This window comes from Amia ocellicauda, chromosome 19 (assembly GCF_036373705.1).
Source record: "Amia ocellicauda isolate fAmiCal2 chromosome 19, fAmiCal2.hap1, whole genome shotgun sequence".
NCBI classification, from domain to species: domain Eukaryota; kingdom Metazoa; phylum Chordata; class Actinopteri; order Amiiformes; family Amiidae; genus Amia; species Amia ocellicauda.
Genome location: NC_089868.1, coordinates 7855908 through 7879121, shown reverse-complemented (window position 1 = coordinate 7879121; position 23214 = coordinate 7855908). Strand labels below are relative to the sequence as shown.

The window sequence follows — 23214 nt, the reverse complement described above, 5'->3', positions numbered from 1 at the left end:
GATCCAACAGACGAGCTACTGTAGCTCAAATTGCTGAAAAAGTTCATGCTGGTTCTGATAGAAAGGTGTCAGAACACACAGTGCATCGCAGTTTGTTGCATATGGGGCTGCATAGCCGCAGACCAGTCAGGGTGCCCATGCTGACCCCTGTCCACTGCCGAAAGCACCTACAATGGGCACGTGAGCATCAGAACTGGACCACGGAGCAATGGAAGAAGGTGGCCTGGTCTGATGAATCACGAGTTCAAGGTGTTGACTTGGCCTCCAAATTCCCAAGATCTCAATCCAATCGAGCATCTGTGGGATGTGCTGGACAAACAAGTTTCAACAGACCAATTAAAATGTGGAGCTTTACAGCCCGTGAGCACTAGAATATTTTATGGGACACCATACCTTAACACAAGTTGGTTTTAGGAGGATAACGAGAGGCCATCCTGATCAGCTTTCCTGATCAGATAGTGTGCGATTTTTCCTCCAGTCTGTCCCACACTCCTGTGGGGCGGGATCGGTCAGTCACAGCGTTGACAACAGCAGATGTTTGCAACATGTTTGGGTTGTAAAAATGCCCAGATTTGGACATGAGCAGATGTCTCTGAATATAAATATAAAATATAAATGTTTCAAGAGTCACAAAGAAAGCATACCTGGCCTTGCACTCTAGGACACGCATGCAAAAGCAAAACTTAATCAGTTTGTGTTTGCAGGGTTGCCATGACACTATAAATCCAGGAAAGAGGATAAATGTGATGGAAACCTGTTAGGTGTTGGTTCTTCTGTTTGGTTTTCAAACTACTGTCAGGAGCTAAATGAGGGTGTGACCTGTGACCCCTGACCTCACAGAATTACAGCACTGTTTTCAACATTCAACAGCAAGATTCTGTAGTCTTGGCCAGTGTATCTTCAAAATTCTACCTGCAGGACATTACAGGTCAAGTCAGCTTACTGTTCCTTGCCTTTGTGACTCATTTGAGAAACGCCTGGACCATTCAGTCTCACAAGCAGACAAGCAAGCATGTTGGATAAAAGTTCTTACCCTTTGTTAGTAAACGTATGTTAACATGGTACATTTCCCAGCCAGGTTTTTGGACAGTCAAAGACTCAACCAGCGGCACGAAAACATAACAAGACGTATTTTTATTATTTGTAAATATAAATAATTGTAACAAAAAAACACAGTGAAACTGAGAGATACAAAGGTTTTCTTTCTATGATAATACTGATTTTGAGAAGGTGTTCTTCACCAGAGCTTTGTGCAAAACAAACGGATGTGTTCTGTAGCTATTACAGACCTATCAGAACTACGAGCCGTGAGACAGAGAGTTCCCGTGGGTTTGGTTCGAGCGATAGGGAGCTGAGTAGTCTACACAGTCACAGAAAAGCACTCGTTAGAGAAAAGTAGAAGAAACTGGTTCTTCACAAAAATAGATCAATTTTAATCCACACATTGCCTCATTTTCAATTTATTTATACTGTGGGAACGATGACCTGACAATGAGGACAAGGCCATCAGAACCACCACAGTGTGGAATGAGGCAAGGAGCCACTGCAAAGGCTGTGTTTGGGGCGGAGAAGGGATGCAAAGCAATGAAATCTGGGAATGTGCATGGGCTGCTGGCTACTTTGAGATTGCGGTTGTCCTCCCATTTTAAAAGTCCATGAAATGACAAAGGGAACTATATCGGCATTACACAAGCCTCAGCTCGCCGTGCTTTGCAAGAGACACGAAGAGTGAATCTGACTAAAGATCTAAGACAGGCTGTTAGATAACATGAAAACTGTCGTCCCATCTTCTTAATTTGTGTTGCCTTTGGTTGCTGTTAACATCCCCAAAGGAAAGCTACAGATAACATCAATGTAGAGCTGTAGTTTCATATATTATTATCCTAAAGTTTGAAAGCAGTAGACATGAACAATTATTATTATTATTATTATTATTATTATTATTATTATTATTATTATTATTATTATATTATTATTATAGGGTGTGGCCTTGGGGACATATTTGAGTGTGACATCACTGATGGCTGTGTTCTTATTTTAACTGAGTTGTTTTGCTATATGTCTGCCTCTTGCAACTATTTTACATATCCCATTGTGTTACACCAATTATCTTCCAGCGGCAAGTTCATGCCGAGCAGCTTTGAGAAACATGTCTCAGAAGCTATGTTTGTCCAAAACACAACCGTTTCAACAGAAACAATTAATAGTTAGACGCAACACATTTAAGAAGAATTGAACTGATGTGAAAATCCAGCTGGTGTAAATTATACCTTTACATTTTTCTTTCCACAAACGTTAGTTCTGGAAGACTGTAGAGGGAAAAAGAACATAAATCACATCTATGTGTTACACAGTTTGGGATTTCATTTTTCTGTGAAATAGATTCAAATAATTGTTGGCAACAGTTTTCTCACTGTGCTCAACGGTGTCCTGTGGGTAGACAAAATTATACAGGTCTGTCACATCTGATTACAGGCCAAGAGCGAGCCAGACAGGATTAACATGGTCTTATTTGTAAGGGAATAAAGTGAAACTCAGCATGCTAAAATAGCAGAAGCCTTACAAACCAATTGTAACATCATTTATCAGTTTTTGGAGAAAGGACCGGAGTGAAACTTTTGATGACTTATTTTTCCCTTCGAGAAGAAAACATTTGAAAAGGAGCCATCTTAGTTATCTGTACACATTAACGCAAAAATAATCATATCATGATAAACATCAACAGCCAAAAACTTCATTGTAGAGTTTGACACATTCTGCAATTATTGTGTAACACAGAAAAACTTCAAAACATTTCTAACTATTAACACCATTTGATGCTTTTTGTGAAATACTTTTTTTTGGCAATGTGGACACTTGAGTAAATCACAAATATAATATCCCTCTTTGCGATCGTCATGAGTATGTTCTTCCTACACATGGATGATTAGTCTCATTTTTTCACATCCCAGACTCCGAACCTTTTTTATTTTAAACATCACATTATCAGTATTATGTCATGTATCTTTGTGATTTTAAAACCATTAGACCCTTCCAAAATCTCACGGTAATCTATACCTACTCATACTTTTGTATTTTAATTTGAATGCATACTAAATATCTTTGAAATATAAAGGATAATTAACTATACTAATCTTAAGGAAACATGGCCAAAATCCTTGGGTCTTAGGTACATAGATACAATGAAAGGTTATGGAGTAAATAATGGGTCTGAATGTTCCAATGGCTGGTAGACCTGAGATACATACAGCTAATCTTTCGTCTCTTCTTTTTTGCCACCTTGTTTCTGCAAAACCATCTTTGGACAGCTCCTGTTAAAAGAATTGTGAAGTGTGAACACAAGCTTTCTGTGTATCTGGCTGCGTGCAGTTAAGCAGAAATGATAAAAAACTGCACCATTTTCCTATACAGACCAGTACACGGCAGTTGTCAACTGGGGCTGCGTGCAAAATGTGTTAGCCATGGGGTGGGTAACTCCAGTATCCTGGGCCTGCAGGCTCCCCAGATGTAACTGCACCTCAAAATAACTTGGCAAAGAAGTGGAATCTCCTGTTCTCCTCAGGTGTTAACCACTTTGCTCATTGAAAAGGGTGCCTACACCTTTGCGAGGAATTAGATCCTGAACGACTGCAGCTGCCAATCACAGCTGGAGCCTGGGAAAACAATGGGATTGAGATTGTCAGGCAGTCAGGGTTGGAATAGAGGGAACACCTTATTAGGTTCCACTATACCTGTGTCACATATAGCAATACTACAGGAAAGGAACAAGCAAGGCAAGGTAGGGTTTTGGGTTGCTCATTTTCCTTGTTCATTTCTTCAGTGAATGGCCTGCATGTTGGACTCCAAAATAAGGCCAGTGTTCTTGAAAAACCCGTCCCCCAGGGGCTGGAGTGCTTCTCCTTCTCATTTTACCTCATCCTCCTTAATTAAGAAGGAAATGTTCTGCTCAAATGGACAAATGTTTCCTCCTGTCCTGGGTCTGATGCAGGTGATTTTACAAAGTCATATTAGAACTGCTGGATTTTGGCCCCTGAGGACTGGATTTGAAGAACACTATCCTACTCCACAGAATGGTGGTCTGCAGGTCTAGGAAAAGACCCCTTTTCCCAATAGAAGAAGATTGCACACTTATGTGGATGTAGGCACCCCAACAGGCGATGGCCTTCCTTCGCACTCCTTTACCCGCCGGCTACCGCTGGCTCCTCCTCTGGCGCAGGACGCGGATGGCGGCCGTGCTGTGCTCGGTCATCAGCCAGGTCACTTCCTCCAGAGTCAGCCCAGCAACTTTCTCCCCATTCACCTCCAGGATCTCGTCCCCCACGCCCAGCAGCCCTGCGTACAGCTTCTGAGTGCCGCTGTCTCCCATCGCGTCCACGTACACCCCTGTTGAAAGGAAAGAGGCAGCAATGAATATCTATTATTTTGTGCATGATTTCAAGTGGTGTTTTCCCATTCCTGGAATTCAGGGCCCGCTGTGTCTTCTGATTTATACACCACCAAGGCTCTACATTTTATCCAGATCTTTAACTGGATTAACAGCTCTTCAGTAATTCGTTGTTACACAAATTGCTTTAACCCTGTACCAAGTGCTGGGTTTCATATCTACCATGAGGTGAGATGTTTCATTGACCAGGTGTCTGGAATTTAACCAGTTGCTCCTGTAATGAATTAACAATGCAATTTGTAATACTATGTCATTAGCACCGGTGCCTGTGTATTGTTCATTTGTTAGACTTCTTTAGACGGGTTTAAGATGAAAAGAGTTCATGACCACCAGTTGGGGACAGGCAACTCCATCGTTTGTTCTGTTCTGTAAACCAGGGTATTTGTGAAACCAAAGGCTGAGAGCTAATTAAGCAAATAAACAAATAGAACTGGTAATTAAGAAAACAGTCCACAGGACTCAGCATGTCAGAGCAGTTAAGAGTTTGGTTGGAATGAAAACCAGAAAGCTCAACAGGACTGGGGGAAATTGCGTCAATTCACTTATTTTCCTGATAATATACAGTATATATTATATTTTTTCCCCCAACAATTCAAAATCTGTAATCCTCGTGTTCATCTCTCTGTAGTTCAGAAAATGAATCTCTTATCATTGTAAGCCTCAGATACAGTGCTTTATTATCATAAGCTCAGGTTCTATGGCCATCCAAAACCTATATCCCTCATGTATATATCTGTAATGCAAAAAATGCTTGTACAAATCCCTCAATATTGTAAGGGGACTAGAAAGAAAATCCCCTTGACTTTCCAGATGGTTAAATGGGTTTTAAAAAATTGATCCAAAGCAAAGTGGACACATGTGGTTGAGTGATGTCTTAGATCTTTGAGGTCTCAGTTGTGGGAAGCGTTGTACAGCCAGCAATACATATTTAAATACATTGTGCGATAAATGCATCTGTCTTGGAAACTACATGACATGACTAGTGATGGCTTCAATAAGATGCTTTGCACTGGCATTGTCTGAGTGAGAGTCATCCCATACACTCTGCTCTGGTGCTCTCCAATGCAGCTGTGAACATGGAATAGGGCACAGAAGTAATGGGACTGTTCAGTTTGGTAGCTATGTAATTGAGTTGAAATATATCAAAATAAATAGACAGCCTTTGCCTTTGATTAAAAAAAAAAAATTAGGGAGGAGGAAATATAAACAGTTTACTCAGCTTTGACACAGAAATGAGTCTTGATCACAGCACACACAGTGTTAGTAGCAGGTGCTGTTTGAATGGGTCAAGACAAAACAACCTTTGCCTCACAGGTCACAGACTATAATGCTCCTGAGAGAATTAGCTCCTATAGACTAGCAAACATGTTCTGATCTCCCTGGTCTGTGGCTAGCTGTCAATCTGTAGGAAACACACTTCGATATCTGTGGGTCCCAAAGTTATTAAATCAGTAGGGATCCCTGGAGGCAATACAAGAGAACCGCCAAAATTGTTTTGAACTTGATGCAAAAATATGAGAAAAATCAGATCATATCATAATCATGAGAAGCTGGGGTATACACTACTGGTCAAAAGTTTTAGAGCACCTCCATTTTTCTAGTTTTTATTGAAATATACACAGTTTAATGTCTCAATGTACTCTGGAATTAAAACATAGAACAAATAAACAATTGGAGATAAAAAATAAATCAAGGAATCATTTTGTTAAACAAAATTTAACCCCTTAAGCTGACAATTCCCTTTTATACTCTTAAAAGGGCACCAAATTCCTTTTAAATTAAATTAAAGCTTCTCTTTAATTCCATGTGTACTCTTCACTTTTGTGTTGTTTGCCAAGTGTTTGGTATCAATAAAAATGTCTCTTTTTGTAAGGTAGAAAGAGTTATTCAGTGCAGGGGGGTGGGTGAGGGTTGGAGGGAAAAAAATATATTTAAAAAGGTCAACTATCAAATTGTTACCTGAGTCAGGCCTTCCTTTCCCCCGCGAGATGACGAACCCGAAAGGTCCGTTGGCGGGGTGGCTGAGTTCTAAGAGGAGAGTCCCATCGGCAAAAGCCTGTGCCACTCGCCCCACTGCCCGCACGCCACTGGGACAGCCTACGTCCTCCACGCTGAGAGCCCGCTGAAGGCCCCTGCAGGAAACACATGCAGACACAGTCAGAGCTAGAGAGAGATGTGATGACCAGAACGGACCTTGGATGGGCTTCTTGCATGCTGGGCTCTCTCCCAAGGGCGTTTATAGATTATAACAGTGGTAGGCTACCCTGGTCCAGGAGTGGTGTAAAAACCCTTAAGTCCATTAATGAATTCAATGATTAGCTTAATTGGACATAATTACCATTTGTTCCAGATGTTTTGTAATTGCTCTGTAAGTTCCCTCCCCCCGGGTTTCACTATGTTCACAACAATGCTGCCTATATTTTTCCTTGCCTCTCTTCACTGGCTGTCAGGGAAATACTGAATAGATTTTAAGATCTTACTGCTAATCTATAAATCCTTACATTGAGGATTATAGAAATTATTATAGAAATTAAAATGTATTATTATTGATTATACCTGTTCTTACCCTAAAATGTTTTAAAATGCACATACACCAATATTGGAATTAAATGTCTCTACAATCTTTGGTTCATTAATATCCCTCCATTGCTAATTTGATTCTTCTGAAGGTGGGATCTCTTCCACCTAGATCAGCCATCAAGTGGATGTTAACTTTTCATTCCATGCTGTGTAATTTTTCAGTGGCTGGGAAGGAAAAGGATATAGCACAAGGAAGAGCAGTCAAGGAGGAGGTGTTAGGGGAACACAGTACAAACCAGGTTTCGTAAACACATTAGCTCAGTACTGAAAAATGTATGCATGTGTGTTATATTCGAGCTCTGTTCCCTACACTAACATACATGTGTCTTGAGAGTTCGGTTAGGCCGTCAGGCTAGCAGTGTACTGGTCTGCTGATTTGCTATGTTGTTATGCTGAGAACATTTGCACTAGAGCACAAAAACTGAAAAAAACTAAAAAGCCACTGAAAGCCATGCTGTCATTTCCTTCACTGAGGGGCTTTTTCAGACTGGCTGGTGGCTATCACCTCCTAATAGGTGATTTTCCGCCCCCACTCTGACCCATAGAGACTGAAAGTGGTGATGATAATAAAGCAGAAAGCCCAGGAGATCAAAAAATAAATATATACAATTATGAATCAATACAGCTGAACGTAATGCATGTTCCTAATCTAAATGTAAGCCAAGGCCCCACGCAAGTTTTACATGAAAGGGTTAAGAACAGGCAGCTGGCTATTGGTTGTTTTTCTGATGTGAATGGGGGTGGAAGCCAGTGATGTCACAGAAGGAGTCACAGCTGTGTGTGTGTGTGTGTGTGTGTGTGTGTGTATGCCTTGCCTGCCTGTGTGGGTGTGTATGTGAAAGAGATGGTGTAAGGATGAGAGGGGGGCTTGGAGGCATTGTCCTATTTTTATAGTCTTCTACTGCCATCAAATCAACCCAGGAGAAAAATAAATAAAAATGGAACGCATCTGTAGCACTTGACAACTCACAATGATTTATCTTATTGTGCTCAGGTCTGAAATTATGTCTAATTGAATATGGAACACTTGTTTAATAAATCATTGAGGTTTCAGGTAAATAAAATAAAATAAGCAGATGAAGTCCGACAAAATAACATCAGGGAATTGAATCCCTAAAGTGTATAGTTTGGAAGCCACTGGGTTAAAAATGCAAACATGCCGCAGTGAAGGGGTGATTTGGAAGCGTGTGACGAGGGCAGTTACACAGGAGCTGGCCCTCTTTCCCTCCAGGCTGAGAGACCGAACTGCCTCTCTGCACTGCTTGCCTTGTTTATTGTTAGCCATTTATAGCCGCCACATCCCATGACTACCGGGCACGCTCATTGGCTCTTGTGTGTGGTGATGTAAGCCCAGGTCCAATCAGAAGGCTAGGAATTTCCCCCCTCAGCCGCTGGTGTGTTGAGGTTTTTCAGTGAAGCTGGAGGAGTAATTGACTGTCACCACAGTGACACGCTGCTGCTGCTGGGGGAAGCTGTCGTCTGTGTTTTGATATCCTGATAAAAGGCTGGGGCAGGGGTTGGGGGGGCCTTTAAAGGGGCCATTGCGCCTGCTGAAAACTGTAGAGCAACCCCATACCTTCTCTTAAAGCAATGCTGTCTGTTATGATCAATTTCGTATACATACAGTTCTGTGCAAAAGTTTTAGGCAGGTGTGAAAAAATGCTGTAAAGTAAGAATGCTTTCAAAAATAGACATATTAATAGATTATATTTATCAATTAACTAAATGCAAAGCATTTCTAAAAGCAAATCTAAATCAAATCCATATTTGGTGTGACCACCCTTTGCCTTCAAAACAGCATGGAGCAGGGTCCCACTGTTTTCTGCCAATTCTGAGCTGATGGCACTGCTGGACATCTTCCGATTGTGAGGGAAGTAAGCATGGTGTGTCTTTCATCTGCTGCGTCTACGGTCCTCAACGTTGCCCGTTTCTTTGTGCTTCTATCTGCAGTACTGTATATTAATATATATATATATATATATATATATATATATATATATATATATATATCAAATATCGTGTTTAGTAATATTGGCATAAGGGGAACATGTTTTGTTTAGATAGCACTAGGACCAAGCTTAGTAGATTAAAAGGATGACTTGAAAAAAAAATGTTTGTACTGCTACTCATTCATAGAAGTAGCCATGTTTATCCTTTTGCCAAATCATGAATTTATTCAATGCAGGCCCGGAGCACCTGACTGAATCTGTCCTCTGGGGGACTTGCATTTCTTCATGCTGCCTTTAATGGTTACTGACTTATCAGCTGTTAAATCACAGTGAGCTCCGGAAACCTCTCGTTCTCTCTCAGGCTTTTATCACGTGCATGCATGTGTTTGTGAGTGTGTGTCAACAAAGCGATTGTCTGCACAGGTGGGATTTTCATCTATATCCGCAGTGTGCAATGGAAGAGGTCCTACCCCCTATGTTGTTGTGACAGACGAAAGCCTTGCACATGCTATACCTTTTGGCAAGGCAGAGCTATTTTTATTGCAGGCAGGCAGTCACAGCCTGCGACCAAGGCAAATCGAAAATATTCTGGGAGTTGCACAACCCGGCTTTTTCCACATGCCATTCATAGCCAAGCGCACTCTCACTGCACTTTAAAAGCCTGCTCCCTGAGAGGAAGGGTTCATTCGGGTCACGCAAGAGAGGGTCTACGCTGGAGACGCGCAGCCGCACTGTCTCCAGAAGGAGGAAACTACTGAGGTGTGAGAGGGCTGTGAAAATTAAATGTGCTGGCCTCCACAACATCCTCTAAATACCCAGGGGCTGACAGAAAAACACACACACCACACAGAAGACAGGGGCTAGCGGGGGAGGGTCAAAAGGAGGTGACAAGCAGGCAGGAAGGGTTAATTCAATGCTGTGGTTTCCTTTGCATCAGAACGGGACAGAAAGATTCACAGGATGACGTGAAGCTGAAAAGTGACAGTTAACAGAGCTGGTGTGTACAGTAACAAATGGAGTTGATATTCATGTCAAATATCATGTCAAATATGCATGTCAAATATTCATGTCATCATTTAAAGTCACTCTGTATGTTTATTTTGTAACATGACCAAAAAGCCAGACAACATGCATAGCAACAAGCACACTCAACAACTTGTAACTAAGGAAAACTTCCTCATTCCAATGTCTTAAATCAACATCTACTTCTTCTTTTATTGAAAATCTGGAGTAGATGGTGCGTGGTAAAAAGACAGCTACCCTTATTACGTTTTTTAGCGAAAGGGCATTTGACCCTTCTTGCCAGCACTCTTGCTGTGCGTTACTCAGACTCGATCTTTATCCTTGTGCATGTGATGCAAGCGCCATCAGTCAGAGTGCATACCTGTGTGTTGGGCTGAAGGAGGATGGCTCCCCCACCAGGTAGGCACTGGAGCGATCGCCCTTTCTCTTCGGTGACTGGAGGCTCTGGACCGAAGAGGCTTTGCGGAGCTGGGAGAAAGGAGACCCCTGGTGGGAAACAGGTGAAGTGACAGTTGTCAGGTGATGCAAAAGCAGACAGATTTAGTCCCAGGACAGTGACAAAGCTCAGACACCTACCAGTACGTTCGCTATTATAAACCACACAGATCATTTAAAGTCACACTGTTGAAATCTGTTGAAAGTATAGTGTTGTATTCTTATAGACTAATTTCCTCTGCCCTCACTCATGAATATATCACATACCGACTTTAGAAAATCGGATACTACAAGCATAACTTGTGCCAGGACTACTCACCAGGCGCAGTGACTGCAGGGAAGGCGTTTTCTTCAGCTGGCCGCTGTGCTTGTGTGGGGCACAGGGTGGGCTGCCACTGCCTATCGGAGTGCCGCTCAAGTGCTCCATGCTGCTGGAGCGGCCTTTGCCCAGCTTGCCCACGGTGCCTTGGCTGATGGCCGAGAGGAACCTCCTGAGGGACAACCTGGGCCGACCCTCCCGCATCTCCAAGTTCTTCGCTGAGCTTTGGACACACAGGAACAAGAGCAGGGTCATTTCCAGTGCCCAAGCACACAGGTATTGGGTCCAACACTGGGACAAACCAATGGCCCTCCCCCATCTCCTGTTTTTGTGGAATTTAGCAACGTTGGTGTAATATTATCTGTAGTCTTGTAAGAATTGGGGGCTGCTGGCTCTCTCATTACTCTTGTGGAAACACCATGGGATGGGTGGTTTACTGGCAATGTTGGAGCAGTGTTATTAGACCACTGCAGTTCATACACAGTACATACACAGAAGAAACTATGCTTCTTTATACTTCTGCTTACATTATTAGATCTCCTATTGTTCACTGTGATTTCTCCCATGCCCCCTACCTTTAGCTCATAGCTCTTATCTTGGACTTCACTGTATTATTATTGCCTATTATTGAAAAGTGTGACCAAAAAAACACATTAAAAAATGGCAATCCAACAATGCCTAGTGAATTTAAAGTTATTCATTTATTATCCTTCCTGAAGTCTCAACTAAAGCCACTTATTATCTAAATTGCTGTCCCTTGAGCAGTTCCCTTTATTATAACTACTGTGACTCTTGTTCTTATAATCACCTACCTATAAGCAGTTTTGAAATCTCAAGCTGTACTCTTGCACACATCTGTAGAGATAACACTGAACTAAAGCAGATACATAATAATGAAACTCCTTTATCAGTCATTTACTGTTTGTTCCCAAGAGAGGGCAGCATTGCACCACCGAGTACACTAGCAGTCTGAGACAATACCGGCAGTGTAGCAAGCAGGAGTTGTAGCCCGCTGCTTGAAATAAGGCCAGTATGCACTACAAAACATGTTTCCAGGCACAATCTTTCCTCATGTATGATGACTGTAACTGTGAATTCGGAATGGCAGACGTGTGTCTCAGAGCAGGGATTTTATCAGACATTGTATGACTTCTGTCTGATATTAAACATCTCATATTTAGGATTAAAACAGGCTCACACTTACTCAGTAGCAGCGGTGCTTTCTCTTGTATGTTCTGCTTTCAGAGGTCCTCTGTGTCTCGAGTCCCCATTAGACAGCGGCTCAGAACGTGTGTTGTGGAATTCTGGGAGCTGCACAGTGTTGGCTGCCAGGTGGTAGAAACTCCCATTCAGCTGGTGACCTGGAGGAAAACAAACGACGGGCTCAGTCCCACTTCCATGCAGGGGATTCTAGCAATGGAAAGTGCATGGTGAATTGGTTGGGTGAATCGTCTTTAAATCCTAATTTGTCAAGGGCCTTGGCTTCCCAGCTAATCAAATAACATTGTGGCAACCTTCAAATAAAGTGAAAAGTGAATATAACTTTGTGGAAACCCACATTTGTAGCCGCCAGGATATGTTGGAAAAACCAAAATGCAACCTCACATATCGTTGCCAGAACAAAAGTGTTAGCTGCTATGGGTTGCTCGCATTTTCTGTTCTAAACTTGGCTTGCAGATGCATTTGTGTCACGGTGTGGCAGGAGGCTAGAAAGAACAAAAAATGAACTTAAAAAATATGTTACTACTTAGTGACTTTCAAAATCTCAATAAACATGTGGATTTAAAAGAAAAGCAGTAGCTGATGCTAGTTATTAGAAAAGGACATTAGAAAGTTTCTCTTAAGCTGCAAGGCTGATGACCATAATCCTCGAGACTTAAGGAATCGTGAAACCCTGCAATCAAGAAATGGACTTTAAGAAGAACTAGTGTGCAAAGGTTACTAATTTCTTAAAAAAAAAGATTTTCACATCAATAGCAAAATAAAACAAAATGTGGGGGAATGACACACCACAAGAGACTTAAAATACAAAAATAAACATTATTATCTAGTCTTGATACTTTCTTGGACAGTGTACAGAAACTAGAGAGAAATCTGAAAAACATCTTGAAGGCTAAGAGTAACACACAGTCCAACCAAAATGGAGTTTCTACAATTTGGTTAAAAAATTATCTTTCCAGAAAAGCCACCGATTAACATGTGCCAGTGGTTTCCAAGCAAATTAGAAAACATCTCCTGCTTACATTATTTTTTGGAGGGGAGGGGGGTTAAAAATTAAGAGTGGAAATATGAGTTAGCACATGTGTGAAAGCACTCAAGGGATAGCAGAGGGGGGGAGTTGAAAAGTTTAAAATCAACTCTATCTTGTCTAGCTTATACCCGTGCCTGGAGCTCAGTTATGACTAATAAGTGTGGGCACAGGGGTGACAGAAGCTAACATGTTGCACAGTAGGGGGAGGGGGGAGTGAAGCACGTCCTGATTAGTTCACGATTGGCAATTAAATCTCCCCAACTTAGATTAATATGCAGAGATTCTAATGAGTTGTTTACTGAAGCTCTGATTTCCCTGTTGCATTGGCAGAGGTGTCAAAAAGCCCCTGATGAAGGACAGCTTTGACTGTCACCAGCCTTCCTCTCCTCTGAGAATATTATCTTCTCTTTGTTTTGTCAGCTTACAAGATGAGCACAGTTCAAGACACTTATTAATAAGGACCCCGCTGTATTGAGAGGGATGGGAGGCAGTAAAAAATACTGCCCCAGTTAACATAGTATCTAAAACCACTGTGGGCCAGCACTGGATGATTTTTGTGATCTCTGTGTCTGGGATGTCACTCTGGGATGTGTAGAAAATGAGTAGTCAGGGACAAAACAGAGCACATCCAGTCCCATTGGGCTGCTTTAACAGAAAACAAAAGTGGGGACCAAAACTGGCAGAACGTCTGTAAAAACACAAACCAAGAGTAATAACATTTTTGGAATACCTGCTTTGTGTTGGTTATGATCCGATTTGCTCTCTTCAGAAATGCTTTAAAAACATGATTTATTTTCATTAGCGGCAACCTTTTCCTTTCAGTCACTGCAATGCATTAATTTACTGTGCCTTCACTTTGTGTTCGAACATTGATTCTAGCTTAGATCTGGATAGTGTATAGGAAAGAATTTTGCTGGGCTTTGAATAAATAATCAATAGGTTAATTATAATAATCATAATAATTCTTGAAGACTAATTCAGAGAACAAGATTAGCTACACTTGGGAATGGGATTATAAATGAAGCATGCTCCCAGTCCATACTAGGTGGGCCAAGGCCCTACAGTGTAAAAATATAAAATAATCTAGAGTAGTACTATTTTGCAGGCACAAAAACTAAACTAAAATTATTGTTTTAACCTACCATACTTGTGGGCTAAGCGTGTTAGAACACATCTCAGTTGTTTCTATGTACTGACATGATTCAACTGGACTGAAAGCAATTCAATGACTCAGACGATATCCTCAGGCATGGGTGAAGACACTGGCTACAGGCACACTGGTTTGGCTTGTATTACAGAGACAGAGGTGACCTTTGATTCCATGTAAGTTCTCTTGTTCACAAAAAAAGGGATGGAAATAAATAATCTGAACAACAAAGAAAAGGTTGTATCTATCAATCATTACATTCTGCTGTTGACCAGGGGCGTCGCAAGGGGGTAGGCATTGTAGGCAATTGCCTGGGGCCCCGAGCTGAGGGGGGGCCCCCAAATGGGAACCCCCACCCCTCGGTCTCACGATGCACGCCCCCCCCCCCCCGCTGCGCCCTTGTTTGAGGCAACTGAGAATTGCATGCAAAGTGGGCCTGTGTTATCAGGTGTCTTTGGTAGTTGCATTGTGTTTTTGTGGATGCAGCGGCCACACTCTCACACAGTTCTTCATCACTGCCTAGTTCCCCTCCAGAGGGCCTACAACACATCCAGTCATCAGCAGCAGGTGAGTCGAAATGAGGCATGGAAATTAAAACTGAAATATGTGACTATAACATTCTGCTACTGATGGATGGAAAATGTGTCTACCATAGAAGACTGGTTACCTCATTGGAAAATGATATTAGGGCTGTGCTGCCATGTTGAATTATTTAGTACAGTAGTAGTCAAAATGGCTCACCCTCTTCATTTCAGCCAAGGTCATTCAGTGATTCACTAGGTTTAATTCGAATTGTTTGTTAATTCATACTGATTAATCTTGTCAGTTTGTTGAATACTGATTCAGCCATAAGAGACTTCAGATAAAGGGTGTAAATAATTTCTATAACATCTGTATTAGAGGTACAACTTCTTTCTATTCCTTCCTTCCCAGCTGAGGAGTTGAACTGCATTTCTAAACCGTACGTCTCAAAAGGGTTGAGATGGAAGCCTGTTCTTGGATCTCACAGTCCAGTCACACCCACTCTAATCCCAATGGGTACAGGACCTTTCATTGGAGCCTGCCTTTCAAAGAATGAAGTGTTCAATTAATGTAATGACCCAGACAGCACCTTTAGAATGAAAATCAACACAACTGGAGCTAAATGTAGGGAGTTCAATCTCTCATGGAAAAATAATAAAATAACACTGCCAATTTCTCCACAACTTCTATATATCGTTTTTGCCTTTAAACTGACTCTTTACTTTATGTGTTGTAAAGCTGAAACGTCACTTGTCCTTTCTATTTTGTTGTTACCCTTGCTAGATATGTAACTTTAAAACTTAAAAACAAATGTATTTTCAGAAAATGGGCAGTCATTTGTACACTGCAGAGCTGTCAGATCTTTTTTGGGGTGGCATGTATTCCATTGCAATCACTGCTTTAAACTTCTGAGCCTTCTGTGACAACCTACACAGACACTATGCTGTCCCACGCAGGCTGTAAGGTAGTGTGAGTGGGAACTATCTACCTTTGTAGCAATACCTTCCAGAATGCTTACCTGATTCAGAGGCAGTGTTGCTCAGTTCCAGCGCAGCTGGCACACTCTGGTCGCCCACAGCTCTGGTGGCGGCACACTTCAAGGAGGCCGGTCTGGAAGTGTGGGTGTTGTTGCAGTTGTTAGTGGAAACGCATGGCTGGCGACGTCCATTTTCATTGGCCAACTCCTCCGAGCCGTAGCTCAGCACGGCGCACAGGTGCTCGTCCAGAGAATGGTGGAGGGAGTTCAGGCTGGCATGATGGTCACTGCCCTGGGGGTCCCCGCCCTGAGAAAAGTATGAATCCTGGTCCTCGGTGTCTAAGTGGATCAGGCGGTACTGCAGAGAGGGCAGGACCTTCACGACGCGTTGACCGTTGGGCCTGTTCTTGGACCCACTTTTCAAAGCAGATTTCTTGGGCTGCATAGAAGAGGGGCCGAGGTCAGAGTTAGGGTGGGTGTTACACACTGGCACTTCCACCAGTGGCGGCACTGGGACCTCGTCTGTGCTTGGAGAAGGAACATGAGAATTCAGCTCTGTGTTATAAGGGTTGGGAGGCAATGTTGTACTTTTGGAGCTGGGAGATCCATTCTCTGCTCCGTTGGGACTGGGCCTTGGGTTCTCTTGAGGCAGAGCCATGTCTTGGTCATTGATGGCAGCAACTTCTCTACCGTAGTTGTTCGTGCCTCCAATACCCCCATCGATAATTTTAGATCTCTTCTTGGTTTTGTTCAGAGATTGGCAGTTTTCCCCAGTGCCATTTCTTGGTGTTTCTTCCAAACAGTCCTTGCTCAGATTTCCCTTCCCTTCTTGCCTGTACAAGGCCTGTCCGGATACACTCATGTGGTCGGTGTCACCTGCTGGTCTGTAAGTCCCGTCTTCTCTCCCGGAGTCTATGTCATCAATAGCGGTAACTTCCCCAATGTATGTTTCCTTGATGCGCTCAGTTCGGACGCGGTGGTGAGACGGGGGCACCCAGCACGGTATCGCCTTTACTGTGGACTCCAGTTTATAGGGGCAGACCTCTTGCAGCAGGGCATGAGTGTTAGAGAGGTGGATTTGACCCTGCTTGCTCAGCAGTAAACTCTGATCTGCCCCCTCGAGGAATGACCCGCATGAGTTACACTTCTTGCCAGCCTTGTCAGAGCTAGTTGTGTTGGCGTGACTCCCCTCATGGTTCCTCCTGGTCTTTTTGCTCCATAAAGGGGCTCCCTCAGGGCTCCGACCTCGCTCTGCTTTGCCCGAACCACCCTCTCTTTTGGTGGGAACCCCGTTGATATAGGAGGAAAGGTGGGGCTTGGAGACCAGGAGGCCCTGCCCCCGCTCGGCTGCCCTCCTCCTCTGCTGAAGCCGTTCCAGGTAGCGCACCTCCGCGTCCTGCGCTGACTCGTCCTCGAAACGCACCCTGGTGGGAGACTGTCCGTGCCGCCGCCGGGGCCCGCAGCCCGAGTCTCCGCTGGAAGAGTCACTGAGGTTCCCGCATGCAGGCGCCGACCCCTCCTTCCCCGTCAGTCCCCTCCGCAGACGACTGTTCCCTGATGGCTCCCTGCAAGAGAGAAACACCAGCACACAACACAAAGATTAATAGAGCTGTTCTGTCTAATCTCTTCCATACCACTGTTTAAGAAATACATACATACATACATATATACAAATACATAGCTAAGGACAGTTTTTCTATGGGGATTCAAAATTCCTTTGCAATACTGCCTCTCACTATCATGTTACAAATTATTAGTCATTTTAAGCACTACATTCCCAGAATGCCTCTCTGATAATACAACACTCAGAAGGGCATTGTCAGCTATTCAGTCTAGACTCACCAAAAAGTAACCCAGATAAATATATGTATGTTTGGGGTTTTGAGGTCAAAGTAGGAAATAAAGCTCATTTAACTTATAAGGAAATAAGAAACAAAAGACGTGTTTCTGATACCAATTGCTACTCTCAAATGTTGCCTATTATTATCAGGCCAGTATAGTCTTAATTCATCAATGTCTTCTTAATGGCGGATTCGAACCATAGGGATGATTCATTAGACTTAAGATCTCCAGCTGAAACCCCAGAACAGTTCAGTTGCCCCACACTCATTAGCAGTTCAATCTATTTGACTAATAAAGTGGTGCCAGTATGTATCCCATAACATCTGTCTTTTCCAGGAGAAGCCCTCTCCTCTTGCAAAGCCTCCTTTGATTGTAAACCGCAGCTTGGCAGCAGCAGCAGCAGCTCCAGTGCAGCTCCGGCTCGGTTGAGTTCACTGGCAAACGCAGCTAACTCTGCCAGTGTAAGCTGTCAAGTGGCAGGACGTTTGCGTGAGCGAACTGAGAGTTCGCATCATCGCTCCGGTGATTCCTGCCCCGGCGGAGCAGTATGCGCTGTGTGAAACAGCCCAGCGAGCAGCTAACTGGCATCTGTTTGCGCGCTGTGAATCTTTCTAAGGGCTTTGATCTGATCGGTAACAGCTGGAGGAGGTGACAGCACCGTGATGAGGAGGGAATGTGGGAATGGGAGGTGGGGAGACGGGTGCAGGACCGCTAAAGAAACTTTCCAAGCATCAAATTAAAAAGGACAATCAAAGTTGTCAAGGTTGTGATTTTGGAGGGTAGAATAAACAGAATTTGAAAGAAGACTGTTCTGTTTTTATCCTTCAAATTTCAAATTATAATAATAATAATGAATTACTGTGAATTTAAATTCAGATAAAATTGTGTAACATATCCTGAAATGTATGTAAATGTTTAAATGTTTTGGCATATTCAAATGATGTGTGGTATAGTGGTTAATGCTGCTGCCTCATCATTCAAATTTTGGCATATCTTAATGAGACTGCAGTGACAAAAACACTTTCTATGTACAGGTCAGCAGGGTTGTTGAACTGGGCTAGAGAGGTTCTGCATACAGAAAACATGTTCTGATTGGGCATTTTAATATATACCTATTCAATCACATTTGTGACCATTGTTTTTGCATGCAGTGTACAAGCTTCTGCCATTACTGTTGCATTACACAAATACCAAATTCTTGATTTACAGGTCAATCAGTTAATTCTGCAATTTTTGACCTATGATTAACAAACAAAACATTTCAACATTTACATACATTTCAGGATATGTTACACAATTGTATCTGAATTTAAATTCACAGTAATTCATTATTATTATTATAATTATCCAGTCATCCATCTTCAAAAAACACTTTATCCAGTACATAGTCACAGCAAGCTGTAGCCCAACATGATGGGCACCCAAGGCCAGATTCAAACCTAGGTCCCAGGAGCTGTGAGGCAGCAGCATTAACCACTATACCACACATCATCATTATTATAATTAATAATATATATATATATATTTATATTTTTTATACTGTACATATTATTGTTTGCAGTTAAATAAAATATGCATTCAATTAAATAGATTATGTGATTAAGGAAAATGCCAAATGCCCAGGAAGCTTCTAGGAAGGAGGTATATTATTAAGAAAAAAAATACACTTTGGATAAAAGAAAAAAAATGTAATGTACAGCTTGAGGAAAGAATATTCAGAGCAGTGGGGAAGCTTTGGCACCATCCTGATTCGGCAAGATCAGTAATCGAACCGAAGTGCTTGAGAACAGTGGGAACAACATTTATCTATACTCCTCTGTTGCGTAAGTCCAGCTTGCATAACGGTTGTGTGTCAGAAATAGACAAGGGCAAAAGCAAGGAAAGCTGTCCACCCGGCCTGTCATTCACGTGTGGTTGTGCAAAGCAGATAAACAGGGTTTTAGAAAATATCTTTGAAATGCATGTGGGGAAAAAAATAAAAATTCAGGCCTGTTTGTTGAGACACGCAGTATTGAAACATAAGTTAAAATATTATTGTTGGGAAAGTGTACATTTCTGTTGCATTAGTGTAATAAAATATTTGCTGAACTATGTAATGGGTGAAACCTCAGATATTTTAGTAGGGTTTTGGAGGAATTAAACATATGTGAAGGGGATATAATATAATTCGTTTATATAATCTACTAGTCAGTCTTTTTTTTGTGCCTTTTCCAAAGAAAACATTATCTAATGCTAAATATAGGATAGCGTTAAAGAACCTTCTACAATGTATTTCAACATGCAATGTGACATGACTAAGCTGGATCATTGCTGCATTCAATGCTGTCCAACCAGGGCTAGAAACTCTTGAATTTAAACAAAAAGTATCGAATTGTATTCATATTGTTGCTCATATTTTTATTTTTACAGCTAATTTGTTTTTAATAAATCTAACTGAATGAGAGAAGTGTGCAGATTTGGCCTGGTAGATAGTTTATCCAAATACTGTAGGAATGAAAGATAAAAAAATCTACTAATCCAAAAATCTACATGCTGATTCAATTTTGGATTAAGGAGTATATCAAAATGTTAGTGTATGGATATGGAGTGTTAACAGTTAAAGAATACTGCATAACCTAAAATTTGTATGAAATAAGTAGCTGGAGTAAGTTTTTAATTACATTTGCTGTGCACTGCAATAGCCTTCTTAAAAGGTTTAAAACCTTGCCAATGCAAATTAACACAGTATCATTATGAAATTATTACTAATGTAATATAGTAGTAAATGTAGAAGTGATTAACTACACAAAATGTAAAATAAAAAGTAATAACCTCTTATAACTGTCAAATAACCTGTTGCTGTTTTGCTATTTAGAGTGATATCTGTTTTACATGTATATAACATGTTATATACCACAATATGTACAATATTCTACAAGATGATCTTTAATATACTGGAAACAATTGCATCCTTGAGGCTTTCTTTTAAAGAGATTTTACAAAAACTAAATTTCCTTCCTTGCCAATTAGATCATTTACACTTTAGAAGGTAAAAGGAAGCAAACACCAAACACTTGATACAATAAGCAGTTACCACTTATGCTGGTCTCAAGTGTGCTGATTTTAAAGCTGTCTGAATTTGAACGAGCATTCCAAAAAATGAAACAAAACCGCTGACAGAAACAGACATGATAAAATAAATAACAACATACCAAACCCCCTCAAAAAACAACTACTCTGCATTGCTGTAGCTTTTTGCAAGGGGGCAAAACCTGAACACACTCAAGAGTATTCACTGTATTCGCAACCTGTCTCTCTTGAGAAAAATCAAGCTGTGCTGTTTTCCACCCTTTTTGGTTTATCGTTTAGACTGGCCCAGGCATGCGTGATATGATGGCTAAATCCTTCCAAACAATAACAACAGTCAAGAGAAGAGAGACAGCAGAAGAAGGTAGCTTGACTTACAGGGTGTCTTTCTGGACAGGCAGGATGCTGTGGTCGGCTTTGAGAGGGTGAGATCGGGCCTTCATTCGGGCTCTCTCCAGCAGCCGCTTGGCCTGCTCATGCCGGGGGCTCAGCGGCAGTTCTTCACAGGAAACAAAGGCCCTGCTGCAGGAAAGAGAGGCAGGCGCACATTAGTGTGCGTTTGGGAGACTGTCAGAGAGGGATTAGGCAAACAGACTGCGATTAGAGATTAGGCTGACAATGTGTCTGAGAGAGAGGCTGTCAATGGATGCCCACAAATATGTATACCACTCTGAGGCAATATTATTCTTGTCAGTGATTGCCCCTTCAAAGGGAATTATCAAAGCCATTTTCCCCAAAAAATGTTTTTTGCCCCATGGTTTGAGAATATAAAGAGACAAATTTGGCCTGAAAAAAATGTTCATGGGGCTTGGAGTCCATTTGGAGGCAAGAATAGCAAATGCTTAATCGGAGCAAAATAGGCTTTGAAGGTGCATTTCACACTCTTGTAAATCACTGTTCTGTGAGAATGTGTTATTTTTCACAACTTGGGAGTAAATAATAAAAATAAATTGATTAATTAGACAACTTTTTTAAACCTAGTTGGTTCCTGAAGAGCCATCATAAATCTATTTCCCATAGACCCCTATATATATATACAGTGAGGGAAAAAAGTATTTGATCCCCTGCTGATTTTGTATGTTTGCCCACTGACAAAGAAATTATCAGTCTATAATTTTAATGGTAGGTGTATTTTAACAGTGAGAGACAGAATAACAACAAAAAAATCCAGAAAAACGCATTTCAAAAAAGTTATAAATTGATTTGCATGTTAATGAGGGAAATAAGTATTTGATCCCCTATCAATCTGCAAGATTTCTGGCTCCCAGGTGTCTTTTATACAGGTAATGAGCTGAGATTAGGGGCACTCTCTTAAAGGGAGTGCTCCTAATCTCAGCTCGTTACCTGTATAAAAGACACCTGTCCACAGAAGCAATCAATCAATCAGATTCCAAACTCTCCACCATGGCCAAGACCAAAGAGCTGTCCAAGGATGTCAGGGACAAGATTGTAGACCTACACAAGGCTGGAATGGGCTACAAGACCATCGCCAAGCAGCTTGGTGAGAAGGTGACAACAGTTGGTGCGATTATTCGCAAATGGAAGAAACACAAAATAACTGTCAGTCTCCCTCGGTCTGGGGCTCCATGCAAGATCTCACCTCGTGGAGTTTCAATGATCATGAGAACGGTGAGGGATCAGCCCAGAACTACATGGGAGGATCTTGTTAATGATCTCAAGGCAGCTGGGACCATAGTCACCAAGAAAACAATTGGTAACACACTACGCCGTGAAGGACTGAAATCCTGCAGCGCCCGCAAGGCCCCCCTGCTCAAGAAAGCACATGTACAGGCCCGTCTGACGTTTGCCAATGAACATCTGAATGATTCAGAGGAGAACTGGGTGAAAGTGTTGTGGTCAGATGAGACCAAAATCAAGCTCTTTGGCATCAACTCAACTCACTGTGTTTGGAGGAGGAGGAATGACCCCAAGAACACCATCCCCACCGTCAAACATGGAGGTGGAAACATTATGCTTTGGGGGTGTCTTTCTACTAAGGGGACAGGACAACTGCACCGCATCAAAAGGACGATGGACGGGGCCATGTACCGTCAAATCTTGGGTGAGAACCTCCTTCCCTCAGCCAGGGCATTGAAAATGGGTCGTGGATGGGTATTCCAGCATGACAATGACCCAAAACACACAGCCAAGGCAACAAAGGAGTGGCTCAAGAAGAAGCATATTAAGGTCCTGGAGTGGCTTTAATATCCCTTAATAGCCTATCCCATAGAAAATCTGTGGAGGGAGCTGAAGGTTCGAGTTGCCAAACGTCAGCCTCGAAACCTTAATGACTTGGAGAGGATCTGCAAAGAGGAGTGGGACAAAATCCCTCCTGAGATGTGTGCAAACCTGGTGGCCAACTACAAGAAACATCTGACCTCTGTGATTGGCAACAAGGGTTTTGCCACAAAGTACTAAGTCGAAGGGGTCAAATATTTATTTCCCTCATTAACATGCAAATCAATTTATAACTTTTTTGAAATGCGTTTTTCTGGATTTTTTTGTTGTTATTCTGTCTCTCACTGTTAAAATACACCTACCATTAAAATTATAGACTGATCATTTATTTGTCAGTGGGCAAACATACAAAATCAGCAGGGGATCAAATACTTTTTTCACCCACTGTGTGTGTGTATATATATATATATATATATATATAT

At 41.9% G+C, this 23214-nt stretch overlaps 1 protein-coding gene across 2 annotated transcripts in view; it reads right to left on the bottom strand.

Annotated features, from left to right (window-relative positions):
- Positions 1-1115: 1115 nt before the first annotated feature.
- kiaa1614 (KIAA1614 ortholog) overlaps positions 1116-23214 on the bottom strand; it is a 38026-nt gene continuing 15927 nt past the window's right edge. The window contains exons 4-10 of one of the 2 annotated variants that reach the window (XM_066691860.1): positions 20933-21076; positions 15689-17211; positions 11955-12111; positions 10751-10973; positions 10358-10482; positions 6404-6576; positions 1116-4383 (exon numbers count right to left, since the gene is read on the bottom strand). In XM_066691860.1, the coding sequence (XP_066547957.1) occupies positions 4190-4383; positions 6404-6576; positions 10358-10482; positions 10751-10973; positions 11955-12111; positions 15689-17211; positions 20933-21076 (2539 nt within the window). In that variant the 3' untranslated portion in view covers positions 1116-4189. The remainder of the gene's footprint in view (positions 4384-6403; positions 6577-10357; positions 10483-10750; positions 10974-11954; positions 12112-15688; positions 17212-20932; positions 21077-23214) is intronic. The other variant, XM_066691861.1, reaches the window with a different exon arrangement.